Source organism: Narcine bancroftii, chromosome 3 (assembly GCF_036971445.1).
Source record: "Narcine bancroftii isolate sNarBan1 chromosome 3, sNarBan1.hap1, whole genome shotgun sequence".
Taxonomy (NCBI): Eukaryota; Metazoa; Chordata; class Chondrichthyes; order Torpediniformes; family Narcinidae; genus Narcine; species Narcine bancroftii.
Window position 1 is genome coordinate 353,583,991 of NC_091471.1, and position 21,064 is coordinate 353,605,054.

The 21,064-nt window shown below is 38.6% G+C and overlaps 1 protein-coding gene across 8 annotated transcripts in view; it reads right to left on the reverse strand.

The window, feature by feature from the left end:
* Positions 1-21,064, reverse strand: part of LOC138759441 (uncharacterized) — a 148,907-nt gene that overhangs the window by 62,228 nt on the left and 65,615 nt on the right. For all 8 annotated transcript variants that reach the window (XM_069929874.1, XM_069929875.1, XM_069929873.1 and 5 more), the window contains 10 exons: positions 20,665-20,873; positions 18,034-18,267; positions 13,945-14,051; positions 12,785-12,985; positions 11,150-11,255; positions 10,227-10,407; positions 9,201-9,348; positions 6,810-6,990; positions 5,310-5,487; positions 1,241-1,367 (listed from right to left, as the gene is read on the reverse strand). In XM_069929874.1, coding sequence (XP_069785975.1) covers positions 1,241-1,367; positions 5,310-5,487; positions 6,810-6,990; positions 9,201-9,348; positions 10,227-10,407; positions 11,150-11,255; positions 12,785-12,985; positions 13,945-14,051; positions 18,034-18,267; positions 20,665-20,873 — 1,672 coding nt within the window. The remainder of the gene's footprint in view (positions 1-1,240; positions 1,368-5,309; positions 5,488-6,809; positions 6,991-9,200; positions 9,349-10,226; positions 10,408-11,149; positions 11,256-12,784; positions 12,986-13,944; positions 14,052-18,033; positions 18,268-20,664; positions 20,874-21,064) is intronic.

The following is a 21,064-nucleotide window of genomic DNA, read 5'->3' on the forward strand; positions in this document are numbered from 1 at the left end:
TTAAAACAAATTTACATGTAGCCATACAGAATGAGGAAACAGGAAAGGTTCTTTACTCCTGAGATACACTGTACTTTTCATATCTCACTTTACAGGAGTGTAATCAAAGAAAAAAAGAGTGAATTGAAGGAAGCATCGGGAAGGGCAACCATACATGTGGACAGAAATGTGACAGAAAGGTTTTCAGAGAGGGAGGTGAAGCAGAACAGGTTAAGGAGAGTGGTTTCTGGAAGATATTGGGTTGAAAGAGGAGCTGCATGAGGAAACATGTAGGGCTGGAAGAAGAAAGAAAAAGAGGGGGAGAGCCAGATTGGATGTTGAAATTAAAGTTATTTCATTGGCTGTGAACACCTTGGAATATTCTGAGGTACTGAAAGGTGCTATATATTTTTTAAAAATGTAATGTGGTTTCCTTCCAGACTAGTGCCACTTCCCTGCCCCTAACCTGTTACCTATATCAAAAATCTGTGGGTGCAGCAAGTACTGAAGTATTAAATTATTATTATTCTGGAAAGATACAGAGAAGTAGGATGAAGAATTGATTTACAGCCTTAAATTTCCCCTTTCCCCAAGCTGTGTAAAGCAATTGTGAATATCAATTCATTCGAACTCAGTGGGTGTGGGAGACATTGCCAAGTTTATGAAGTCTACTTATTTTTTTAATCGAATTGGGTAATATTGAGAGAGGTGGTGGGATTGCAGTGTAGACTGTAGAGTTCACCAGGTCAAGCTTTTGGAATAAGTACAATTAGGCAAAGAAGTTTGAAAGGTCAAGTATTAGAGAATTAAGTGGGCTACACCTGGTGTACGTTATTTTCAGGACATTATACAGCATGGAAACTTGTCCATGCTGACCCAGCTGTATTCCTCAGCTACTCCAATTTGCCTGCATCTCGCCCAAATCCCTTTAGCCTTTTCCTATCCGTTTACGTGTCAAATGTATTTTAAATCTGTAATTGTACCCATCTCTACAACTTCCCTGGCAGCTTGTTCTACCTACATGTGTAAATCTGCCTCTTGGGTTCTTTTAATATCTTTTCCCTCTTACCTTACAGGACAGCAAAAGCCACATCCCATAGAAGTAAATGCTCAGACCACAAAAGATTGACTGTTAAGATGTGCATAAAGACATTATGGCATGGCAAACATACAGTATGTGTAAATTATTCTTCAGGATCTCAACTGGATAAAATAATTTTCACAACTGCTTGAATAAGCAAAAACATTTTTAAATTGTCACCTTGTTAATGATGGTAATGGAACGAAGTCTATGCAGGAACAACAGCAACGATGGGTCAATATCATGGAACAAATTTTGCATATGTCGGTTCTGTGGCTTGAGTGGAAGAACAATCTTTGTTGTCCATCTGGGAAATTAGAATTAACCAAATAAAAGTCTATGGATCCAGAAATCGGATCAGTAGATTACAGTTGTCAAGCCAACTCCAAACGACATACAGTACAACTCCGAATATCTGAAACCAGATTCTCCAAAATTCTCAATTAACAAAATTTTTTTAGAAATTTCGGATAAATTAAGATATCCGAAGCAAATCAGAAATCCTCATTTATCCAAAATTTTTTCAGAGTCAAACTGACTGCGGGCGTTGGTTTCCTGGGCAGGAGCCCAGTGGTGGCCAGCATTTTTTGGTGAGAATTTAATGCTTAAAAAGTCTTCCCTTGTTTGTTGTTGTTTAAACACTGTTACAGGTGCTTTGCTGTTCTATTGGGGCTGTTTGTAAAAAATGGCCAGTTCTCCGAAAAAACGTTATACAAAATAGGCCCAAATCTTGACCATTTCAGATAATCAGAGTTGTAACTGTTACAAGTACATAAGGAGGGAGGATAAGGCAACTCAAATGTCTTTCACAGCCTCCCTCAGGCAAAAACATTTAGATTAGAACCTTCCCAAAATAAGATATACGGGCTCTGTTGCAAAATGAGGAGAATACAAGCAGTCTCACAGCACATTATCCTTTAGCTAATACTCAAAATAAACACTGAAATGTTAATTGCGGTCAAGTTGTGGATCTCTTTCTCAACATTAGAACAGTACTGATTATGCAAAATGTCATTCACTATTAGTATGTTAATAGGGAGAATTCTAAGAGATAGGATCTATTTGCAATTGGGAAAGACAAGAACTTGTTAGGGATCACCAGCAGGAAGGTTTTGTGCATGTGTCTAATAAATTTAATTGAGCAAGGAAGAGGGTTGACCAGGGCAGGGCAAGGCCACAGAGTAAAACTCCTCATATTTGGCACCCATGGGAAATGATAGATACCAGATAAGTGAACTTTCCAGTTGCTTGAGACTAAGTGTTGGGAGACTGGCGAACTAATGGCGAGGCGTGCCAATTTTAAACTTCCATATTTTTTTTACTTATTTATTTTTCATTTTTTAAAAATTCTGAATAACGGGGGTGGGTTTACTGTATATATTCTCAGCATGGACTTCAGCAAGGCTTTTGATGAGGTCCTGCATGATAGCCTGGCTTGGACACTGAGATCACATAGCATCCAGGGTGAGCTAGCCAGTTGGATACAAAATTGGTTGGTGGAAAGAGAGGAGGGTTGTTTTCAGATTAGAGGCCTGTAACTTGTGGCATGTAGCAACAATCACTGGAAGTTCCTCTGCCAGTTGGCATTCATGATTTGGATAAGAACGTAGAATGCAAGAATAGCAAGTTTAAGGATGACATCAGAATTAGTGGCGTGGTGGACAGTGATTGCCCAAGGATAAAAGATTTAGGTCAACTGGAAATATTGGCCAAGAAATGGCAAACGGAATTTAACTTGGACAAGTGCAAAGTAATGCATTTTCGAAAATTAAAATAGGGCAGAACTTGCAGTAAATTGTCCTGTAATACAGAGACCTAGGGTTCAAATATGATAAATGCAAGGTATAGACTGGTCCAGTCTAACTTCTTACATCAATTATATCTTACACCACAAAAATTTATCAATTGAAACCAATATTAATAAATTTGTGTTTTAGATATGGTCAAGAAATTGGAACGTTTTTGGATTCAACCTGGGAATGTCCAAATGTAAAACCATTTTGGATAGGTATTGGGAATTGTTTAGAACAAATTACAGGAGTAAAATTTCCTCAAGACCAACTATTGCTTTTGTTAGGAAATGTTATAGGAATTAAACCAAAGTTGAAGTTAACTACATATTAATTGGAATTTGTAAAATTGCTTTAGCAATATCTAAAAAAATGTATTTCAATAACATGGAAATCTGATATTGATTTGGGTATGGAAATGTGGAATGCTGAAATTCATAGTTGTATACCACTTGAGAAGATAACATAGATTGAAGAATAAATTTTATGCATTTTGGAAAATATGGAGCCCATATATGCAAAGGATGGGTATTAATCTTTAATTTTTTTATATTTCTTTGGAAGCCTCAGTCTCTATAGCCTCCCCCAATATCAGCAAGTATATGATTATGTTTGCTGAGTATCACTTACTTTTCGTTAATTTCATTTATTTAATTATTTTTAGTTCTGTGGGGGGGGGAGGGGGATGGAGAGGGTAGGTGTTTTCTTTCTTTTTCTTATAACTATATTGTATATTCATGAATGTAATTAATCAATATTGTTTAACGTATATTCAATGTGGAAAAATCTATAAATAAAATTATTTTAAAAAGTACATAGCTCCCTGAAAGTAGTAATGTAGTAAAGCAGTAAAAGCAGCACAGAGCAAGCTTGGTTTTGTCAGATGGTACAAGAGTTGGGTCATCACGATACAAATGCATAGGACATTGGTGAGACAGCATCTGGAGTATTATGAACAGCTCTGGTAGCCATAATATATAAAGGATGTAATTAAGCCAAATAAGGTGTAAAAAAAATTCATAAGGATTCTGTTGAGACTGCAAGGCTTGAGTTACAAGGAGAAACTGGATTACTGGAACTGTTCTCTCTGGAGGGGAGGAGACTGAGGGGTGACCTTCTGAGGTTCATAAATTCATGAGGGACAAAGTTGTAGTTGAGGGACAACTGTAGTTGTCTTCTCCAGAGTAGGGGAGTCCTAGACATCCATACAAGGCGAAGGTGGTGAGTGGAAAGAAAAAGGTTGAGAACTACTGATCTAGATCTAGATCAACTGGGTGAGTTGGCCAAGAAATAGAATTTAATAAATGGAATTTAACTTGCAGGTGCAAAGTAATGATTTTGGGTAATTTTGGTTTTTCACAACGCTGTTACAATGGCAATGATCGGATCTGGGTTCAAATCTTGCACTGTCTGTAACGAGTTTTTATGTTTTCCCCGTGTCTGCCTGGGTTTTCCCTGGGGGCTCCAGTTTCCTCTCACCTTTCAAAATCTACCGGGGGGGCTTTGCAGTTCAATTGAATGTAATTGGGTGGCACAGGGTCGTGGGCCCAAAGAAGCTGTTACCTTGCTGTATGTTTAAATTCAATATTAAAAAATTTAGAGGTGGTCTGAGGGGCAGGGTTTTTTTTTTGCAGAGAGTGGTGGGTGTGTGAAATGAATACAATTACAAAATTTAAGACATTTAGACAGATAAAAGGACAATATAGGTTTAGAGCAGGGGTGGGCAACCTTTTTTTAAAACTCACATTCCACCATAAGCATTCCCTATGCATAAGTGTCTTGTGACTGGTAAGGGATTGCTTAAGGTGGTATGTGAAGTGGGTAAAAAAGGTTGAGAACCACTGCTCTAGATCCAATTGTTACTACAATATTTTGCTTGTGAAAAAATTGTCATTGGCCCATTTCCTTTGGAGTTACGAAACCGGGCACATAACGAGTCAATTAGGTACGATTAAAAACAATGGCTGTCAAACTTTTTCTCTCCACTCACATACCACTTTAAGCAATCCCTTACTAATCACAGAGCTCCGATGGGATAGGGAATACTTAAAGTGGAATGTGATTTTATTTTTTAAAAAAAGAGGTTGCCCACCCCTGGTCTAGAGGAATATGAGCCAAATAAATTCAGGCAGAGGGGACTAACCCAGACAGTACCTTGTTTGGCTTGGCTAAATGGCCCATTTTCATGCTGTGCAACTCTAGGACTCTATAAAGCACTTTAGAACATCATAATATTTTGATTATTACCCCTGATTTTGCATGAGATATTATTCTCATATAGGATGCAAAACAATGAAGATTCTGGAATTTTGAAATTTAAAATTAAAAAACTGCAGATGCCTGGTTCATTAACTTCTTCACTTTGTTTACTGAGTTATTAGAATCTACTGGCTGCGCCAGGTTAAACCTCCAAATCAGTGGCTGTCACAATGGTATCAATAAATACTGTCAAATATTACCTTCCTTTCTCTGCATCAGATCCCATTAACTCTACAGGCCATTTATCATCAATCCAATGAGGAAGGATGTATCCCATTGGACCACTGAGTTTGTTAAAGCAGATATGAAATCCATTAGAGTGAATTTCTGGGATGTCCGTAACTTTGAAAACTGACTTAAATCCAATACCTTTCTGTCCTGCAAAGAATTCAAAATATTTGTAGCTCATTTTAACATGTCCTTATCAAATGAATATATCCGTTTAATTAAATAGTATTCAACAAATAGACAACAATTTGCACATTCTATAAATTAAATCAATAAGCAAATTAAAATTTTATTTACTGGTATTAATACAACACAAAAGAGAAAAGCTATTCCTATTTTTAGTTTTAATTTATTCAAGAGGGAATATTACTAGGAAACATAAAAGGGAAGATGGCAAGGAAGGAACATTTTCTCAAAGATCCAAATAAAGATTGAAACATCAAAGCATATAAACTAATGGTAATTATACATTGCATTGAGAAATCATTAAGCCCAAAGGTAATTATTTGGGGCACTAGCACTGGGAAGAACCAGAGTAAGAGATGATTAAATTCCTGATAAACATTTAATAGATGCAAGGTCAACAGGAATCTTGAGCAAACAAACAAGTTGGAGGAACTCAGCAATTGAGACAGGATCCATGAGCACAACAGTTAATTTATGTTTCGGGACCCAAAACATTGGCCATTTTTCCCCATGGGTGCTGCTTGACCCCCAGGTTCCCTCAGCAGGTAGTTTTTTTTCTCATTTAACAGCTGTACTTAGAATACAATTGTCAGTACTGAAGAAACCCATCAAGTCTGTGCTAATGCCACTGAAGTTTTCCAGTTCTGAGTATCACACACCATTTTAATTACTGTGAAACCCAAACAACATTCAGATTGACAATAGTTGATTGTCAATCAGTGTTCTAATTGTCAGTGTTCTGGTTGCATATCGCTGTCTGAAGTGGAGAAGCCAACATTCAGGACAAGAAAAAACTCAAGAGGGTTGTTAACCCGTGACATCACAGGCACCAGACTCCACTCCATCGAGGACACCTACAAGAGGCGGTGTCTTAAGAAAGCAGTCTCTCACCTCAAGAACCCCCGCCTCCCAGGCCATGCCCTCTTCACTCTGCTACTATTAGGAGCCTGAAGACGGGCATTCAGCAGCACAAGGACAGATTCTTCCCCACTGCCATCAGATTCCTGATTGAATAATGAACCACAGACACTGCCTTACTTTGACTTTTCTTTGTCTTGCACTATTTTTAAAAATTTTATAAGGTGGTTTAGATTAATGGTTGCACTGTGATACTGCTGCAAAACAACGAATTTCGGGACATATTCATGACAATATATCCTGATCTGACAGAAAGAACTTCGTTAGACTGGTATGGTTTTATTCCAGCTTAAATAGCATTTGGTGTAAAATCACCTATGAAATATTTGCCATTTGTCGGTCCTATGAAACATTCTACAAATCCCTACCTATGTAACCAAATTTGTGCTTCCCCTTGGTGCTGCAGCCAACATCACAGATTGCTCTGATATTCTTCTCCTTGAAACCACATTCATTATTGAGGAGAATGATGCAATCGGTTTCCACCACGAACAGCAGGCTCGGAGATGTATCATCGTCAAATGGCGGGTAGCTGTTGTCATCAGCATTCTAGAAAGAAATAATTAGAACAAGATATAAATGTGATTAAGATCAAAACATTCCGCCTTCAAACCTTAAATGTATTGGGGTGAGTATATTCCAAAATGGAGGATTAACTCCAAGTCATAAAGCACTAAAACAGGCCCCATGGCTCACCATGTCAAAGCAGTTCAAAAAGGACCTTCCAAAGGTACCTCCCTACCCCAGTAGGTCCTCACACAGCCTTCTAGGCCAGTGTTTCCAGTGCTTATCTAAATATTACTGAAGTGTAAGAGAACCTGCTTCCACCAACGCCCTTCACACAGTGAATTCCAGGTTTCTACCAACCTCTAAGTGAAAGATCTTCCTCAAACCCTCTCTTCATCCCCACCCTGAGTGTTAAGCCTATGACCTCTCACTGTTCGCATCTCAGTTTCTCAGCATAGCCCTCATCATTTTGTTATACCTCATCAGACCTGTCAGCCTTCTCCATTCCCCCCATCCCCAATACTCATTCCTCTTCTTTAAGAGTTCAAAACTTATGTCTGGGTAAAAAAATATTTTTTGACGCTTGTATTCCAATGGTTTTTTCGTCTTCTCTAATTTTATTCCTTGCCCGCTCCAGTATATTTTCTCTTGAAGTATATCTCAAAAATTTAATAAAATGACTCTCGGTTTTTGATGTGTCTGTGGTTTCGGAGCTAGTGTTCTGTGTGCCCTTTCTATTTCCATTGCTTCCTGTATTTCTGTCATTCCCAGGACCTTTGGGATCCATTCTTTTATAAATTCCTTCACGTCTGTGCCTTCTTCCTCTTCCTTTAGGCCCACTATTTTTATGCTGTTTTGCCTACTATAATTTTCCATCATATCAATTTTCTGAGCTCACAATTCTTGTGACTAACTTTTTTATCACTTTCTTCCAATTTTCTTCTTAAGTCATTCACTTCCATTTCTACATCCGTTTATCGTTCTTCCACATTTTCTAATCCTTTCCCTACATCTGTCATGACCAGCTCTATTCTACTCACTTTTTCTTCTGTACTTTTCATTTTTCTTTTCATTTCACTAAATTCTAATGTCAACCATTCTTTTAATGCTCTCATATGTTCTTGAAACTTTTTTTATCTATATTCTGTCCATCTATTCTACCTATTTCTCTGTGCAGATCTTGGTCTTCTTCTTCCTCTTCTTCTGTGTCTCTACCTGTGTTTGTGTCTTCTTTTTCTCTTCCTTGTATCTGTGTCTCTTCTGACTTTCCTGATGAGTTGCTTGTCTCACTTTGCTGGGCTTCTTCTTGCTTGGCTTCTTGCTGTTGGTCCTCTTCTTCTGGGCTACTCACCTGTTGGGCCTCCTGCTGCTGCTTTTCTTTCCTTTCACTCCCTTTCCTGTCGCTTTCCTCTTCTTCCAGCTGAGAGCCCTGGTGTCGGGCATCCCTCAGTTGGTCGCGTTGTGCTTGCCTGCTCTTCAGCTGAGCCCCCCCTTCCGTCGGTGTTCTCCTTTACCTCAGTAAGCGCACTGCGCACTTTTGTTTGGCTCAAAGAGGCATTTTTGCAGTCCAGCGGTCAGGGGGTCGCGGCTCTGCGGGGTCGTCACCAACCTTGGAGAACAGGCTCTCTTCTCCACGACGGCTCCCTGATTCTTCAGGCAAGTAAGGCCATTTCCTTTCTATTCCGGCGTTTTTTTCCCATTGTTTTTACTTTTTCCTTCTTGGGTGCCATTTTCTTTCTTTTTTCTACAACCTTATCTTTTATTTGTTATGTTTTGTATTTCTTGAAGTTTTTATTTTTTTTCACTTTATTTCTTCTTTTCGGGAGAGGGCTGGTATTTCCCTGCCGGCCACTACTCCATCACGTGACTCCCTCAACAATGCTGAAACTTCAGGGATTGTAACACCTAGTCCTATAAATCAACCTCTATAAAGCAAAAAAAATCTGCTGGAAGAATTCAGTGGGCCAAGTAGCATCAAATGGCAAAGAAAAATTGTTGACATTTCGGTTCAGAACCCTTCGAGACATCAAGGTGGACTACGGAGTTGAGCATGGCCCAACAAATAATCCGCAACCATTAAGCAGGCTGTACGTGTGGGATACATTAATGACCGAGGGAAAAATAAGAAGTCAGTTGCTTTGAAATTAGATATTTACTGTTACATATGCTTATTTACGTACGTAATATTCTTTCTGGTCATATTGGTTTCACAAAATAAATACAAATATTGCAAATAAACTAGCACTACTAACCTGTATCAGTTCCAGAACAAAATGAGTGTCTTTACTGTATAGTTCCGTCGATAAGCGTTCAAGACTTCGGCCTAATCGGTTCTGATGAACTTGCATTAGCTTCTTCCCCTCATCATTCAGTTCAATCCCGATACCAAATTCATTTTTTCTAAATCAAAAGAACGTATCCAATATTTACATCAATTCAATAAACGAGTTTTCCAAATTTTCATTCATTGCAAATCCTCCAAATTCTGCCTACATTTTCTAACTGCAATAAATGCATTTAAAATTCACAAATTTAGACTGATATTTCACAGCAGATTTTTCCAAGAGTCAAGAGTCCAGGCTCAGGACTGGAGATGCAGCATCAAGTTACCACAGATATCATCGCATCAGTAACAAGATTCTCACTAACAAACCAACACAACAGCACTCCAAATACCCATTCCATTTCAACTGCTGGTTATCTTATTTATTAGCTCTGCAAAGGTTTACAGGAAACTTGAGACCCATAGGCTACATGAAATAATCGAAAGACAGCCTCTCACCCCTAATCAAATGCAAGTCAATGTGGAGGACATACAGAATCTCTTTTGTGGCACTTCAAGATCCAACTGCTTCAGCAGTATTAACAAAATCAATTGTAGGAGAGGATCCCAGAGTAGGAAATTAAACTCTTTGGAATGTTTTAATCTGATACTTCAATTTCCTACTCCACTTACTTTTCTAAAAGTACTGTCCCCCATTAACGATTTAAGCATTATCACAGCAATGGAACAAGCAACTGAAATGTTTACTAGCTGATAACCTTTTATGATAAATTGCAAAGGGCATCATCCCCATTCCACCTTCTTTCAGTCGTCACAATCATGGGCAAAATACTGTAGATCTAAGATGATGCTCATTTCCCATATGACGAGCTTTAACTTTGCTTTTGATGAAAGGCCCTGAACCACAAGCTGACTGAGCAATTCCTCCCTGGATATTGCCTGACTGGCAGAATCCCTCCACTTTTCTTTGTTCACTCAAGATAATAACACTGACCTGATATCCTCAATGATCAACTTGTGTGAGTTTTCTTCTTCATTAATTGCATCAAGTGAGCATTCTTCTTGATTTGTTAGATTTAACAGAGCAGCATCATCTGTGTCCTCAGATAATGGCATTTCATGTGCTTCATCAGCAAGCACAAATTTCTCATCGTCGTCGTCGTCATCTTCAGCAACTGAAATAAGAACACCCAAATTCAATCTGCCATTAGTCTTTATGTCCTTCCATTGCCTCAAGTCAAGCTTATGGTCATGTGATGAAACGTTCTCCAGTCCACAGTTCAAAACACGTAGATACACAACCAGACATAACACACACACACACACAGAAAATTATACCTATGCAGCACAAGTATTTCATCAATACAACTAAATAAATAAATCGTGTTTCATGGATATGAGAGTCTCGGATGGTGAGTGTGAGCACTTCCATTGGTTGTTCTGAATTTTCACTGCCTGTGGGAAGAAGCTGTTCCTCAGCTTGGTAGTACTGGCTAATACTCTTGTATCTCTTCCCTGGCAGGAAAAACTGAAAGATGCTGTGTGCAGGGTAGAAGTGTCCTCAATGATTTTTCGCATCCACTACAGACGATTCTAGTAAATCACGTTGATGTTCTTTCATTCCCTGATCCCCGAATGAAATCTGAAGTAAGATTCTACAGGTGTTTCTGTTTTTAAAATCTATGAGGCTATGAGGGCCTGCATCCTAATCAAGAACCGAATCCTTCAATACTAGACCACTTCTGCTGACCAATCCAAATCTTGTGGTGATTCCTGACAGAAGCTATAGTGGGGAAGAATTAGTTCAGCTCCTAGGTGGCCTCCTGGATAATGTACATGAGAGCTGCAGAATCTTATCAAATGTATCCCAGAACAAAGAATTCTTTCAGAAAATTATAGTCTTAAAGTGATCCTTACCAGAACTGGCAGATGTGCTTTTAGATCCAGCATCAATGTCTGAATCTTCAGCATCACTTAGGGCCACATATGAAGAGTGACTACTCAGCGATACAGGATCTATGTTCTGAAATACAATTTACACTTAGAAATGTTTTAAAAATTGGCATTCAAACACCAGAACCTTCTACTTATTGTTAATTTTGGGCTTTTCAAACCAGAATAAAAAAAGAAATTACAAAATAATATTTAAATCTGTTTGCATCTTTGAGAGCTAATTTTCTGCATTGAGCCCAGAATATGGAGAGGATAAAATCAAAAGAAAATTTTCAAGTATCTTGCAGTTAAGTTACCAGCCAACTACTAGTCGGGATTCTCAACTCTTCCAAGAGGTCTTATCCAATTGAAGGATACTGGAAAAATGTTTACTTGACAGGCTAGGTAGGGGTCAATGCAACCTTGTACAGGATTCATCTGCCATTACCACAGGCACCAATAAACAGCCTCAGTCAGAAAGAATGCTGCTGAACTGCAGCCAGTGGTGGTTCTGTGCAACCACTGTACATGTGACATGAAGCATTCAGATTGGTGAAGAGGCTTGAGAGTAAAGACAAAAAAGAAAATTTGGATGACAGATCAACAAAAAGAATCATTATGACTACTAGGTACATGAAATTCAGATTTAAAAAATAGAATATTCTGGGAATGCATACCAGAAGTAAAAGAACATTTGAAAAATAAAACACAATTTCTAAACAAGTAAAAACCAAATGCTGGAGAAACTCAGCAGGTCAAACAGTGACTCTCATAGCAAAGATACAGAACCAATGCTTTGGGCTTGAGCCCTTCATCATGGCATGGAAAAATGACAGCAGGTGCTTGAACAAATCCTCCATATTCTGCCTAAATTTTCCAACTTCAATAAATATATTTCAAATTCGCAAAATGACATACAGTTCCTCCAGTTATACTGATATTTCACATTAGTTTGTGCAGATTTTCCAAAACTCAGGTCTGGAGATGCTGCATCGTTACCACAGATAGCATCTCATCAGTGGCAAGATCTTCCGCTAACAAATCAATACAACAGCACTCCAAATACCCATTCCATTTCAACTGCTGGTTATCTTATTTATTAGCCCTGCAAAGGTTTACAGGAAACTTGAGACCCATAGGCTACAAATAATCAAAAGACAGCCCCTTACCCCTAATCAAATGCAAGTCAATGTGGAGGACATACAGAATTTCTTTTGTGGCACTTCAAGATCCAATTGCTTCAGCAGTATTAACAAAATCAATTGTAGGAGAGGTTCCCAGAGTAGGAAATTAAACTCTTTGGAATGTTTTAATCTAATTTAATTGATACTTCAATTTCCTACTATATTTTGTTAAGGGACTTCCGACATCTTTCCATACCTTGATTAAGAGCTCAAGCCTGAAACGGTGATTATGTATCTTTATCTTTGCTACACAAGGTACATTGTTTGACCTGCTGACTTTCTCCAGCATTTTGTTTTTACTTGAATCACAGTATCTGCAGATTTTCATGTTTTACTTCTTACAGTTTTTAAACAACTAGGATCCCGTGTCAAAGAGACATCTCTCGCACACCCAGTTTCTATCAACAATTTCAACGTCTTAGACTTTAAAGCTTGCCTTTAAAGGTTTTGATACAATGGACACAAGGTGAGCAGGATCCAATTTGACATGATAGTCTTTCATCCAATCGGTGATTCCCAGAAGAAGTCCCAGTTTGTGTAGTCGGTTCAGAACCCGGAATGAATATTTTGCTGTTTGAAGTAGGAGTTCCTTAGATTCAGATTGCCCAACTACTCTGGAAAAGGGTTCGAGGAAAACCTGCAATTTACAGATGTTTTCAATATTTTAAATAATTATTTGGTTAATTCTACTTTGATTTCAAAAACATAGGTGCTGCAAAAGAGAACTGCTTCTTCGCACATCAACCATAACGCTTCCTGTAAACCCTTACTGCAGCATTCCTACCAACTACTGGGAATCTCTGGACAGTTCCAAGAGGAGAGAGAGAATTGTAAAATAAAAGATGTACATTTTTAGAGGTGTCAGCTGCTGGACATGCAGGATGAACAATGAAATGATGCCTGTATAGTCATATTCAAGCATCACTCATGTTTAATCTCTTGCAAAGACTTGTCAATCTGCCTAATTCATAGATCTAGAAGCATTTTCTTCATTTGGGAGCATGTGCCAGATACTGTATATGCCATGACTCGCAAATAGGATGACCTGGAATTCCCACCTAAAATGCTGGTTTGGTATAAGATGACCCACCCCACCAAAATCTGCCACATACCACTGACCAGTGGATGCTGTTAAGAGCAAATCACAATACTTTAATAACAAATCATCATTCAAAGGTTTAAACTTTATTTAGATATTTTAAAATAAATCACTGTCAGTTCCTGTAACAAGCTGTTTAAAACCTGCACAGAGCCGACCGCAGTCAGACTGGGAGGATGGACCCCGCAGAGGACTTTGCAAATAACTAACGGGGCATTAATGAGATTGCTTCAGAGCTGGCAGGATGATGGTGGCGATGTTGAGTCTTGGTCGTCAAGGTAAGAATTTTAGATTCTTTGTATAGGACAACCCTGATTTTAAGGTGAAATTTTAAAGGTTCAGATCATCCTTTACAGCAGCATAGATGGTGTATCCAAACATTCACACTAATTTGTAATTTACTGAATCGTAAAGGAGATTTTATACTTTATTACAATGACATATTAAAGACAATCCATTAGGCAATAAAAGTCACACAATATTAATAAATGTGGCACCTTCTGTAAAAGTGATTTGCAGAGTCTGATTGGAAGCCTGATAATACAATCAAGAATAAATCTGGCAGCTCGATCTGATGATAGTCTTTCATCCTCTAAGTCATTTCCTGTGCAAATAAAATACACAAGATGAGTTGGAAATTTGAAAACATTGGCAGAATCAATGCAGTATCCACAATCCATGAATAAACTGTTCATATGCCTCTCATTAGACAATGGGAAGAAAGCCTCAATCTACCCTCCAATTTAATTTTAAGCAACAAACTTATCATTTTCATCATCCATTTCAGTATAGTCAAGTTTATTCTCATCTGATTGTACATGTGTAAACCAACACAACAGTGTTCTCCGGTTCTTGGTGCAAAACATGGAGATACCTATTCAGACAAACAATACATATGCAGGACAAGTATTTTAATCTGAATACAAATAAATATTGCTTCTGGATGGCTAGTATGAGTAGTTCCTTTGGTCGTTCAGCATTTTCACTGCCTGTGAGAAGAAGCTGTTCCTCAACCTGGTGGTGCTAGGCTCTGATACTCCTGTATCTCTTTCCCAATGGGAGCAGTTGAAAGATGCTGTGTGCAGGGATAGATCACATCAATGGAGGGTTAGGGAGACTCCAGTGATCCTATCTGCCAATCCATTTCTCTGCAGCAACCATCCCACTCTGTGATGCAGCCGGCCAAGACACTCTCGATAGAGCTCTTATGGAAGGTTGACATAATGGTGGTGTCCGGTAGCCTTGCCAGATTTAGTCTTCTCAGGGAGTGCAGTCGCTGTTGTGTCTTCCTGACAAATGAGGAGAAGTTGAGTGTCCACGATAGGCCGCTAGTTAAATGAACTCCAAGGAACGTGGTGCTATCCACTCTCTCTACTACAGAGTTATTGATGTGTAATGGAGGGTGGTCACTCCTGGTCCTCCTGAAGTCCACAGTCATCTCTTTTGTCTTGTCAACATTGAGATTCAGGTTGTTATTCTTGCACCATTTCATGAGATTTTACCTCTTCTCTGTAGGGCGACACATTATTTTTGCTGATGAGGCCCACTACTGTTGTTTCATCTGAAAGCTGGATCTGGTGACGCAGTCATGGGTCAGTAGCACGAACAGGAGTGGGCTGAGCACACAGAGCACAGGCACCACATGAAACTTTGGTTAAGAGAAATATTCAAAGATAACTTTCAATAACAAACTACTCGAGGAACTCAGTGAATCAAGCAGCATCTGTGGATGAAAATGAGACCTTGCATCTTGCAGGTTTTAGCCTTGTTCACAACTCAAGCACCAAATTACTTTTGAAACATCACTGCTCACATACGCCTCATAAACACTTCAGTAAGTTGAATGAGAAGCTTGTGCCTGGCTGTGGACTCAGCTCTCCTTACTTGCCTGTACGACATAGCCTTCAACTTCCTGACTATGCAAAAATCTATCTATGAAACTGTCTCTCAAGTATATTTAATAATGCAGGAAACAAAAAGGATTTCCTATTCTATAAAGAGCCTTCGCACCTCCCTTAACATGATACCAGCTTCTCCAATTCTATCATAATCTGAAAGTCGACAGTGTGTAAAGAGGAAAATAGCAAGCTTGCCTTCATCTCTCAGGGCACTTTGCATAAAAGTTGGGAAATCGCGTAACAGCTGTATAAAACTTGGTTAGGTCACATTTGTTCTGGTCACCACACCACAGTAAGGATGTGGAGCCTTTGGAGAAGGTACAGTATAGGTTCCTGGTTGGGAGTGCACTCGTTACAAAGAGGGGATGGATAATTTTGAACTTCAGTTTGAAGAGCTGCAATTAAGGTATGTTGTTTTTTGGTTTCAGCTTCTGAGGCAATTAAAGCTGTACAAAGTTCAGCTAGGTCTTTTTTGCGACAAACATCTTTGAATTCATCACGAAAGAATTTTAAAAAGTCAGTGAAGGTCATCTCACTTAGTTTAATGTCTGGTTGTTTCTTCTCTCGGCCGTCACCTTCTTCTGCCCGGGTTTTAGCTCGTGTAGCTTTTCCTTCAGTCATTTCTTCAAAATTTTCAGACTCAAGTATAATTAGAGAAATAATAAAGATCTTTCTGACTTCTGTGAAGTTAGTTCAAAGGTGGATACAGGTTAAAAATAGTATATTTTATGGAGCAAAAACCAAAACGTGTTCACTCCATGAGTGCCACCTGGAGACTCCAAGGATGGATAATTTTGGATGGTTTTCTGGAGCAATGGAAGCTAAGGGGTAATTTTGATAGAAGTATGCAAGATTATGAGAGGCATAAATAGGGTAGATGGTGACTTTTTCCCAGGATGGAAATGCCAAATATGGGAGAGCATACCTTAAGGTGAGAGGGGTTAAGTTTAAAGATTTATGAGGAAAATTTGTTTTGCATTGAAAAACAGCCAGGGAAGGTGAAGCGTGTAAAATAGCAACATTTAAAAGGCATTTAGACAGACACATGAACAGGAAGGGAATAGAGGGATAAAGGCCATTTATGGGGAGAAGGGAATTGTTCAGCCATTTATGGGGAGAAGGGAATTGTTCAATTTGGTAGTTCAATTAGTGTTGACACGGTGGGTCAAAGATCCTGTTTTCATACCCACTTCTTCATTCTTTTTGATATTCCTACTCAAGAAGCTTCTCTATCATTTACTCTGTATTCCTCTGCACGTTTATCTTCCCCAAATATATTACCTCAAACTTCACCAGGCTGTGACCTTGGCTTACTGAACCAGGTGACTGATACCCTCCTACATCCTATATATTCCTTCCGTGCTATCAACACCACCACCAAATTGATATAACTGACTAATTTATAATTTGACCCCTCCACTCAAGTCCAAGCCAGTAACATTCATAATAAAAAAGAACTTGGTACTGAATGGTTCAGAACCCAAATGGAAAACATTCATTTCGTATGATTGGAGAAAAATATATATAATTATATTGAACAATCTTATTTTATTGTGGGTTTTAAAGCCTGAGAAGCGAAAGGTACTTTGCAAAATGTTAACTTTAATTCAGTCTCTAGGATTCAGCCAAGTATATATGGCCTGTTTGCTCTTGTAGCCAATTCGAGATAGGTTTAAGTTTAAACACAAATCCTAGTTTTACACCACTGAGGTGCTTTATTATAGCTTGCCTTACAAAAGAGTTTATTTCTCATTTGTACATAATTTGCTGTTTTGTTTGAAAACCATACAGAAGAAATTGAAGAGGTGACTGCAGTCCTCGACTATGTGCTACCCTGGTCATAAGATTGAGGCTCTCAACATCATAATTTGAGGAACAGACCTGTTTTAAAGTGAAAATATTCCTTTTCTTTAATCTGTTTCCACTCTTTATAAAACAGAGGCAAGTATAGAACGAGGGGGAATAGCTTCAAGATTCTGGACAGTAGATTTAAAACAGAGATGAGGAGGAAATGCTTCTTCCAGAGAGTGGTAAAGCTATGGAATTCAATGCCTAAGGAAGCAGTTGAGGCTGCCATATTAAATATTTTTAAGACACAATAATAGCCTTTTTAATGTTCAGATTATGCAAAAATCTACGTTGTACAGGCGGGTAAATGGAGCTGAGTCCACAGCCAGGTCAGCCATGAACTTGAATGGTGAAGTAGGCTTTAAGAAAACTTATTTTTGCAAATTAATTGTGTGCTTCTGAACACAAACAAGAAACATAGAACCATTCCTTTTGAATTATGTAACTGTGCACATAATGAGTAAATTAGGTATGATTAAAACAAGGTTGATAACCACTGCTCTAACAGCTACACTAAACGCTCCATCCCAAATTTAAATTTAGACATACACCCCAGTTACAGGCTATTTTGACCCACCATTCCGTGCCGCCCAATTTACACTACATTAACCTACACCGCGGTACATTTTAAATGGTGGGTGGAAACCAGAGCCCCCGGAGAAAACTCACGCAAACAAGGGGAGAACATACAAACTCCTTAGAGATAGCACAGGATTCAAACCCCAGTCTGGTCCCAATCTCTGGCGCTGTAAAGGAGTTGTGCTAACCCCTACACCAACCATGCCGCCACGTTTAAAATATGAAATTCAAAATTTGCTTAGGGCAACATAAACAAATTACCTGCTGAACTTCCCAAAGTTGCCAAAGCGGATTCCACATGATTAGCTAATAATGCCAAGGGAGCATTTCTTAATCCATCTGCAGTTACAATAGAAATCAAATGTCCTGCTGTCCCTATGGGGTCATGTGACTTAACAGCGTAAGCAAAGTGTTCAGGGCTTGTATCTGTGGTGAGTCTCAGCAGTACACCTGGCTTTGTTTCTATAGCAATCAAATCATTGAGCACAGTCAAGCCTATGAGAGAGAAAAAACACACACCATTATGTAATGTATTCCATGTTTCACATTGCAGTGCAATGCCATCGTGATTAAAGTTATTACGTGGTTAAACATTTCTAGTTCAGTAAATGGTTTATGAACTCCTATAGCATTCGGCCCAACTTGTTCACTATAGCAATCATCAAGGATCCACACCACCCAGCACGCGCTCTGTTCTCGCTGGAATGAGATGCCACAAGACTTGCACTACTAGGTTCAGAAACAGCTGCTAGCCCCTTCTCCGTCAGACTCCGAGACGCATTAAAGGACTCTTACTTTTGCACTTTATTGATTTTTTAAAAATTCTCTCTGTACTGGTTTGTTTACATTTCTTTATCTATTTACATTTGTATGTTGCGTAGTTTTTTTTGCATTATTATTAAATGGTAATTCTGCCTCGCCAGCAGAAAAAAGAATCTCAGGGTTGTATGTGATGTCATGTTTGAACAGACAATAAATCTGAAAATGAAAAGCTCATCCCCTTTGCCTGTACTCAGTCCATATCTCTCCAAGTAATAATTTTCCTATAGCTGGGTGACCTTAACAATGCATAATACTCCCAGTACAGTCTGACCAATGTCTTATACACTGTAACATCATGTGTCTGATCCAATGCCAAACGCCTTGTTCACCAATGTCTACCAGCACACACAAAATGCTAATGAATTCTGGCCAAGGCATACGTCAATAGATTCTGGAGGTTAAAGTCCATAGGGCCTTCAATAGATTCTGGAGGTTAAAGTCCATAGGGCCTTCAATAGATTCTGGAGGTTAAAGTCCATAGGGCCTTCAAGGTTGCCGCACAGGTTGATAAGATGGTTAAGAAGGCATATGGTGTGCTAGCCTTCATTAGTAGAGAGATCGAGTTCAAGAGCCATGAGGTCTATAAAATTCTGGTTAGACCACACTTGTACTGAAGTACTGCTTGTCACTTCATTACTGGAAAGATGTAGAAGACTGAAGACAGGGTGAAGAGGAGATTTACCAGTATGTTACTTGGTAACTTATTGACAAGAGTTAGGATTTCTCTGGAGGTACACAAGATTACGAGAGGCAGATAGGATGGACAGCCAGCACATTTCTCCTGAGGCGACAATAGCAAGTACCAGAAGACATTGATTTAAGGCGAATGGAGGAAAGTTTAGGAGAGACGTCAGAGATATGATTTTTTTTTTGTAATCGGAGTGGTAGATGCCTAGAATGCATTACCGGAGGTGATGGTCAAGGCTGGACCAATAGGGACATATAAAAAGACACTTAGATAGGCACATAGATGCAAGAAAAGGAGAGTTATGTGTGTGTGGTTGGGAAAGGTTATATTGTTGTGAAGTTTATAAAGTTCAGCATAACATTGTGGACCGAAGGCCTGTAAGGTTCTGTAATGTTCTACATTTTATGTTGAAATTGGATCTATGGAATTTCAATGCGATCTTTAATATCCCTGCTGAACTGCCAGAATAAAAGAAATGAACACACAGCCCATGCACAACATCTGAGAAAATGAAGTACTCCCTCAGCACTCCCATGTACTTCCAATGTACTATAATCAAGCCAAAATTTGCTAAATTGTTAAAGAAGATGATATTTTAAAAAGTTTTGAGAATTTTGTTAAACAATTAGTCAATAAATGTGGTCATCTCAACAAATATTGTGAGGGGATTAACTGAACATTAATGCTAAAATTCAATATTAGCATTTTGTTCCAGAAGACTATTAAATCAAAGAATAAAACTTAATGCTGGACACCATATACCAACTCCTGGGTAAAGTAAATGGTACCCTTTCAGGAAACATACAACCACTCTGTTTTATAGGATTAGGACATGACCATTCAAACCCTCATGTCTATTCTGCACCTCACCTCTATGCGAGTTGAGGCAGTCACAAAAATGGTAGACATGAACGAAAGAAAACAATGGCTTTTTGTCAAATAGATTCTGCACAGTAGGTAATACTTACACAAGGTTCAATAAGAGCAAATCAAAAAACTACAGCAGTATAGTAGATCGACTGCATCATATCAATACAGTAAACTCCCTCCCAAGTATCCAGCACCTATGTGGATTGGTGGATGCTGGATAAGTGAGTTTTCAAGTTGCTTAAGATTGTGTGTTGCGTGATTGGCAAACTGACTGCTAGGGCGCCCCAATTTAAAAATGTTGTATTTTTTACCATTTATTGTTTTCGCAAATTTTTTTGCTGGTTGCTTGAATTGCAGATTATGGGGATTTTACTGTATTTATAACTTTCTCTCTCCCTGCACAACTCTGAACTGTAATTAACAATAGGGTACTTAAATATGTCACCAAACACAGGATCCACATCCAAAACTCAGCTACAAGTTAGCTGAAATAGTTTGACATAACTTTTTACCTTCCACACTAAGCTGAGTTGATTTCTTGCCACAGTGCCTTTCGATGAAGTCCTTCAGTAAACCATGCTGTGGTTCAAATACAAGCTCCCACTGAGACCATTCAGCGAGGTCCTCCAACAAGGGGGTATTCAACAGACATGTCAAGGCATGATCCTTACTCAGGTCTCCAAGCACCCCAACAGAATGATTTATTTCATTATTGCAGTAACTTTAAAGACAAAATGATTTTGATTAATTACAGCCAAATAACCCCCTCAAGCATCTTTTTCAAAAAAATAAGAAATGTCATAGCAATCTGCCTAGCTTTCAAAACAAATTATCAAAGTATTCTGAAAGTTAGATTATAAATTGCTTGATAAAAAATAGGTTAATTAGAAATATGATTTTCATTACATTAAT